Source organism: Myotis brandtii, unplaced genomic scaffold (assembly GCF_000412655.1).
Source record: "Myotis brandtii unplaced genomic scaffold, ASM41265v1 scaffold646, whole genome shotgun sequence".
NCBI lineage: Eukaryota > Metazoa > Chordata > Mammalia > Chiroptera > Vespertilionidae > Myotis > Myotis brandtii.
In genome coordinates, this window is record NW_005370495.1 from 245,784 (window position 1) to 252,917 (window position 7,134).

Below are 7,134 nucleotides of genomic sequence, written 5' to 3' on the forward strand. Positions count from 1 at the left end.
CCGAGGAAGGAAGGTGGGTCCCCCCGTGGTCCCAGTCCCGCCCCCGATCACAGTCCCATCGCTGGTCATAGTCCCATCGCTGGGCCAGTGCGAGGCAGCGGTCGCGTCCGTCTGTGAGGTGCGAGCGGGAAAGTGGAGGTGGTGCGGGTCCCACGTGTGTTTGGGGACAAACAGCCACAGTCTGCGCTGTCATGGATGCCCACGGACACGCCTCAGGAAAGCTAACGTGGCTCCTGACACGAATTCCCAGCCGACATCGGAGGGACTAGTTTCTTTGAAGCCCAATATTTCTCATCTACTTCATTTTATGAAAGAGGATTTTATTGATTTCAGAGAGGAAGAGAGAGAGAGAGAGAGAAACATCAATGAGGAAAGAGAATCACTGATCAGCTGCCTCCTGCACACCCCCACTGGGGATCGAGCCCACAACCCAGGCATGTGCCCTGACCAGGAATCGAACTGTGACCTCCTGGTTCATAGGTTTATGCCAGTGGTTCTCAACCTTCTGGCCCTTTAAATACAATTCCTCATCTTGTGACCCAACCATAAAATTATTTTCGTTGCTAATTCATAACTGTAATGTTGCTACTGTTATGAATCGTAATGTAAATAGCTGATATGCAGGATGGTCTTAGGCGACCCCTGTGAAAGGGTCGTTGGACCGCCAAAGGGGTCGCGACCCACAGGTTGAGAACCGCTGGTTTACGCTCAACCACTGAGCCACACCAGCTGAGCTACATTTCTCCTTTAAATTGCAAGAAAGAGGTCACAGTGGTAGAGTCTTTAAGACACAGCTTGTGTTTCTGGAAGGAGTGGGGGTGGGTGTCCCGTGGAAAGCTGTGCCCGGGCTGTGGCCACGGCGCGGGCTCTGTGCATGCGGGCAGGTGTGCTCATGGCCTGCCCTTCTCTTCCAGCATCTCCGTCTACAAAAGTAGCCCAGGCGCCAAGAAAGTGCGGCTGCAGCAGTTCTTCACCCCCGACAAGGCCACGGTCATGAGCTTGGCCTGCACGCCGCGCAACCTGTACGCGGGCCTGGTCGATGGGGCCGTGGCCGTCTACGCAAAAGCACAAGGTGATGGGGTCACGCGGGCAGGCGGCTGCCACAACCAACGCCACAGACACGCAGCCGCGTGGTTCAGGGGCTGGGAGGCAGAGGTCGGGTGCCGCAGGTGTGGGGTCTGTCGGGGCCACTGTTGCCTGCAGAGGGCGCCTTCTCCCCATGACTCAGGGCCACCAGGGCTCTGGCCTCCTGTTCCTATCAGGTGGGGTGGGGAACGTCTGGCCTGCGGGCCATATAAGGCCCGGGGTCACGCGGGAAGGCGGCTGCCACAACCAATGCCACAGACACGCAGCCGCGTGGTTCAGGGACTGGGAGGCCTAGGTCGGGTGCCGCAGGTGTGGGGTCTGTCGGGGCCGCTGCTGCCTGCAGAGGGCGCCTTCTCCCCGTGACTCAGGGCCGCCAGGGTCCTGGCCTCCTGTTCCTATCAGGTGGGTGGGGAACGTCTGGCCTGCGGGCCATATAAGGCCCATGAAATCATTTGGTCTGGTCCTATCAAGGCATTGGGGCGAGTTAATTAAATGTTTGACCACATAGAGCAGGCTCATTTTTAACTTGATCATTTTGTATGGCCCACACATGATGTTATGAATATCCACATGGGCCTCAGCAGAACAAAGGTTCCCCACCCTGCCCGGCCAGTGTGGCTCAGTGGTTGAGTGTCGACCTATGAACCAGGAGGTCACAGTTTGATTCCAGGTCGGGCATGCCCCAGTTTTGGGCTCCATCCCCACCAGGAGGCAGCCAATCAGTGATTCTCTCTCATCTTTGATGTTTCTATCCCTTGCTCCCTCTCCGTTCCTCTCTCTGAAATCAATAAAATATATTTTATTGAGGATGGGAGAGGGAGAGAGAGATAGAAACATCAATGATGAGTGAGACTTGATGGGCTGCCTCCTGCACGCCCCCTACTGGGGATCGAGCCCTCACCCTGGGCGTGTGCCCTGACGGGGAATCGAACCCTGACCTCCTGGTTCATAGGTCAACGCTGAACCCTTGAGCCACACCAGCCGGGCTTACGTAATTTTTTATTGCTCTTCACGTTGTCTGTTGGCTCTCACCACATACACCAGGTGACACACCTCATGGGTAGGTCTCTGGCACTATTTTGAAGCCAGAATACTTACTATTCTCTGTGTTTCAAGACTGAAGCAAATTCATCATTTTCCATGGAGATGTGTTTTCTCCCGGTAATACAGTCCATATCAAGGCATATTTTTAAATAAAAGCAGGAATGGGGGTGTTTAAACATTTGCCGAATTATTTTGGGTGCAATTCCTTTTATGATGAGAGTCACGTCATACATATATGATTATTGTAAACTAGAGGCCCGGTGCACGAAATTCATGCACAGGCAGAGTCCCTAGGCCTGGCCGGCGATCAGGGCCATCAGGGCCGATCAGGTTCCCCGCCTCCCCGCCTCCTCGCCTCCTCCTTCCCTCGCCACCGCTGGTCACCCGCCATGGTCCACGCTGTCCGCTGGTGGTCAGCGCAGGTCATAGCGAATGATCGAACTCCCGTTCTCCCGGTCAGACTCCCAAGGGGACACTTTGCATATTGGCCTTTTATACACATAGATGGTGGTATTCATGGAACGTCTGTCTGCCAGGCCTGTGCTGGGCTTTTAATTGCATTATTGTCGATCCTCACCACAGCCTTTCAGGCTGAGGAGGAAACTGAGGCTTAGGGTAAATAACGTGCCGGGACACACCAAGCGGTTGTGCTGGGGTGGGCACGGCCGGCTGACCAGGTTGCCATGACAACGGTGCCCACCCGGAACTCGAGACCCCCAGAGCCCACCTGAGCCGCGGGCCACAGCTGAAGCTGGGGCTCTCTGCTCTTCAGGATCGTCCGGGACCCTGCTCCCCGGTCCTGTGCCCGGCTCGCTGCATCCGAATGACATTAACAGCAATGCTTCCTTTTAAGACGGATCCTGGGATTCCGAGCCTCAGAAAGTGATAAAGTTGGGCGTGCTGCCGGTCCGGAGTCTGCTGGTGGCGGAGGACACCCTGTGGGCGGCCTCGGGAGGCCAGGTCTCCATCGTCAGCGTGGAGACGCACGCCGTGGGGGTGAGTGGTGGGAGAGGCGGTGCCGAGTGGGGAGGTGCCCCCAGGAGGGTCCGGTCCCCAACACCCTCCAGGGCTGGAGGTCGGGCCTCCCTCCCGCAGCAGCGCCCTCGCCCTGCCCGAGGCTGGGAATTCCTCCCGACTCCGTAGGAAGGGGATGCCCAGGAAGTTCCACAATCCTGTCTAGCCACTGGCCCTGAGTCACTGTCGCCGTTTCCTGTGAAGACGGCGCTCGGTGTGAACATAACGTCCTCGAGGGCCTGTGGGAAGTTAGCTTTCGATGGAAGTGGCGTTTTGTTTATTTTAAACCCTCATCTAAGGATATTTTTCCATTGATTTATGGAGAGAGGAGAGAGGAGAGAGGAGAGAGAGAGAGAGAGATTTGAGAGACACACATTGACTGGTTGCTTCCCGCCCATGCCCCCACCGGGGACCGGGGATCCAGCCCACAACGGAGGTACATGCCCTTGACTGGGAATCGAACCGGAGACCCCATGCTCCATGGGCGGGCGCTCTAACCACCGAGCAAACTGGCCAGGGCGGAACAGCAGTGAGAGGTTGGTGCAGCTCCACAGACCTCCCCTCGGGATGCGTCTCCACCTGGGATGGGGGGAGGGGCGGGTGCTGAGGGGAACGTTCCGGAATGTGCTGTGTGGGGCGGGAGCAGAGGGCATGGGCTGAGCGGATGCAAGGGGCCAGTGCTATTGGGAGAAGCCGGAGGCTTAAATGTCTTCATGTGACTTGCCTACGCCGAAGCGATTAGTGTGTCACAGGTGGGGGTGCAGGTGCGGCGGCTCTGTCCCCCGTCTTTGGCAGCACTGAGCGCACCACCCTGAGGTGCTGGGCCCGTCGGGTTATCCGAGCCCAGGGGGTGGGCGGGAAACCGCGCCCTGTCAGGTGGGGAGATGCCAGGTGGTGACAGCTACACGTGTCCTGGGTTTCATGGCGGGAGGGGCCTTCTTTCTCTCCCACCTCCCAGGGCTCCTGCCCGGAGCTCAGGAATGCCTTTCCTTAAAACCTACAGCTGGAGTGCGGACAGGGCTCCGTCCTAACTGAATCGCCTCTGGTCCTGGCAGCTGTGGGCTCCGCAGGTCCGGTGCCTGGAGCGGACGTTTCCGGGTGGTCTCGCTGGGCGGCTTGGGATGGAAGCCCTTCGCTCCTGCCAGTGGTGTCTGCTCTGTGGGTCCTCCCCGAGGACAGAGGAGCGAGCGGGTTCCTCCCCGAGGACAGAGGAGAGAGAGGAAAGAGCTCCTCCCCCCTCTGTCCATGAGGGAAACGGACAAGATGAAGTAGCTGCTGAGGCTGAGGCGGCAGAGATTTCCAAGCCGAGGGCTCTTCCCGATAAGAATTAAATTCTTGCGCAGAGGACAGGACAGCAGCCCCGGCCAGCAGACAGATGGGCCCTAACCGGTCACCCAGCCCGTGCCCTGCGTTCTCCCGGAGGCCTCGGGGCCCACGGCTCAGGGTGGCAGGACTGAGAGACGCCGTGGCCCAGAGTTCCAGGTTCCAAACCGGAAACCAAGGCTCTGAGCAAGCAGGAGGCACGCCCCCGCCTCGGGCTGAAATGGTCACCCTGCCGCCCTCAGCCCGCACAAAGGGCTCCTGCATTTCCCAAGGTCCGGCCGGAGGAAGTCGCAGGCGCGTGGGGTGTGGGTGCCGTGGAAACGTGGAGGGGTGTCTGGGTTGGGACTGGCTCCGTCACCTGCAAAGCCCCGTGCTCAGCAGGTATTACAGCCGCAGACCTTCCGACCCCGCGTGGGCCTGGGCGCTGCACCTGTCGCTCCCCCCGGGGGCCGGGTGTGCGGGCGGGATGAGCAGGAGGGGTGTGTCGGATGAGGAAAGCAGGCTCCTGGAGGAACTGCGCGCGTTTCTCTTGCCTGCGGTGTAGGGCGAGTCTGCGAGCCAGGCAGGAGGTGCGGGGGAAGAGTGGTCAGGGTGCTCACCCAGTGCAGGGAGCTCCCCGTCCATCGCCTCAGTCACGGGTCCCATGGGGCCGCCTCCCCCGGGCGGCTGTGGGCCGAGCTGGAGACGTGACCCCGAGGCGGCCTCTTTCCTGGGAGATGTGTGTGCACGTTTCCTCTGAACACGCCGGCCGCGTGCAGGGTGCGGCGTGGAGGACTCCCACGCGGGACGGATGGTAGGAACGTGTGTTCTCAGGTCACGTGGCCGGCGGTTAAGGGGGGAGGTTGGAGGCAGAGGGTGAACTGAGGCCTTCAGACCTCTTCCCCCCGAGGAAGCCCCACCGAAGGCGGGTCCCTGTGGTGACAGTGGGGTGGGGGGTCCAGTTGCCTCGGCAGCCCCGGGTCCTCCTGCCCCCCCTCCCCCCGCCGGGTCTCTCGGGGCTGGTGCCCGGCCTGTGACGCTCGCTCCTTGGGTCTGAGTCACACTTTCTGCCTGGAAAGCCCCGGTGTTTCGTGGTGGAGGCGGAGGTCACCGCGGCAGGCGTTTGTGCCGGGCACACTGTGCTACGCGCCTCCTGACGCTGACCTGTCAGCCAAACCAAACTTCAGGCTGTCGCGACGAAGGAAGCATGTAGCTGAGCAAGAGAATTGTGATCCCAGAGATGCAAACTGGGCTCTGGGGGGAACAGAGGCAGGTCAGGAAGGGAGCCCACCAAGTGTGCGTCATGCAAATGAGGATGGCTGCTGGTGACCCGGGATTGGCTAGCTCCATATCCATATGCAGATGAGGATGGCTGCTGGTGACCAGGGATTGGCTAGCTCCATATGCAGATGAGGATGGCTGCTGGTGACCAGGGATTGGCTAGCTCCACATGCAGATGAGGATGGCTGCTGGTGACCAGGGATTGGCTAGCTCCATATCCATATGCAGATGAGGATGGCTGCTGGTGACCCGGGATTGGCTAGCTCCATATGCAGATGAGGGGACCAAACCCACAGCGGTGGTCAAGTCCACGTGTGTCCAGAGGGCAGCTGCCGTGGGTGTTTGTGGCTCTGCCTGGAGCTCAGTGTCCCAGCTGGTTAGCGACTTAGACTTAGCAGCTCTGAGAACCGAACGAAGGCCCAGGGCTGCACAGGCCCTGCCTCCCCGGCTCCTCCGACTATTCTCAGAGACCCTCTTAGGATGCTTATTCTATTTTAATTATTTTCTTAACAAGACCCACTGCCCTCAAGTTACTGGGAAGCAGGAGGTGCCTCGGGGGGTTCAGGCCCGGGATCGCTACTTCAGAAGCTTTGGAGCCGGACACAGCAGACTTACTGGGGCCTTCCCAGGCAGGGCTATGAGGATGGACACGGGCGGCTGGTCTGCTGGAGGAGCGGAGGTGCCCCCGGGCCCAGGCCAGGAGCGGTGCTGACGCGGAGGACAGGACAGCTGGTGCAGAGCGGGAAGGGACTGCCCTGCTCAGGCGCTGGGGGACTGGTGGGCCTCGGTCCGCCCCCCTCAGCAATGGCGACTGTTCTCAGGCGTCCCTCTCGCTCCCTCCTCTCCCCTGAGCCATGGCTGTGCCTTCGAAGGGCAGCTTTCTCAGCCTTGGTACCTGGAAAGCAGCGTGAAGTTCAGGAAGGCTTTGATCTGCTCTGGGCAGTAAGCATGAAAACACATTTGGTGGCTAATGTGTGTCCCACCTGCTCGGAGCGTCTGGCTTTGGAGGGAGGGTCCCGGCTGGAGATCCTGGGAGTGCTGGTCAGGGACTCGGCTCCAGCAGGACACGCCACGGGCAGGTCAGCTGCAGGACCCAGAGCTCCACGCGGGTCAGAGGCGGGTTTCAGCCTGGCCCCCTGCCCGCCGATGCCCGCCCATCGCCTCTCCCTGACCCCGCAGAGCCAGCTGGAGGCCCACCAGGAGGAGGGCATGGTGGTCTCGCACATGGCCATTGCTGGCGTGGGGATCTGGATCGCCTTCACCTCCGGGTCCACGCTGCGCCTGTTCCACACGGAGACCCTCAAACACCTCCAGGACATCAACATAGCCACGCCTGTCCACCACATGTTACCAGGTAACCGGGCGGGGGAGGCGGGTCCTGCAGGCGGAGGGGTGATGGAGACTGGG

General features: G+C 60.3%; 1 protein-coding gene across 1 annotated transcript in view; it reads left to right on the forward strand.

Moving 5' to 3' along the window:
* Positions 1–7,134, forward strand: part of ARHGEF10 (Rho guanine nucleotide exchange factor (GEF) 10) — a 57,005-nt gene that overhangs the window by 44,008 nt on the left and 5,863 nt on the right. The window contains exons 24-27 of the mRNA XM_014528688.1: positions 6–13; positions 915–1,072; positions 2,984–3,126; positions 6,907–7,081. Coding sequence (XP_014384174.1) covers positions 6–13; positions 915–1,072; positions 2,984–3,126; positions 6,907–7,081 — 484 coding nt within the window. The remainder of the gene's footprint in view (positions 1–5; positions 14–914; positions 1,073–2,983; positions 3,127–6,906; positions 7,082–7,134) is intronic.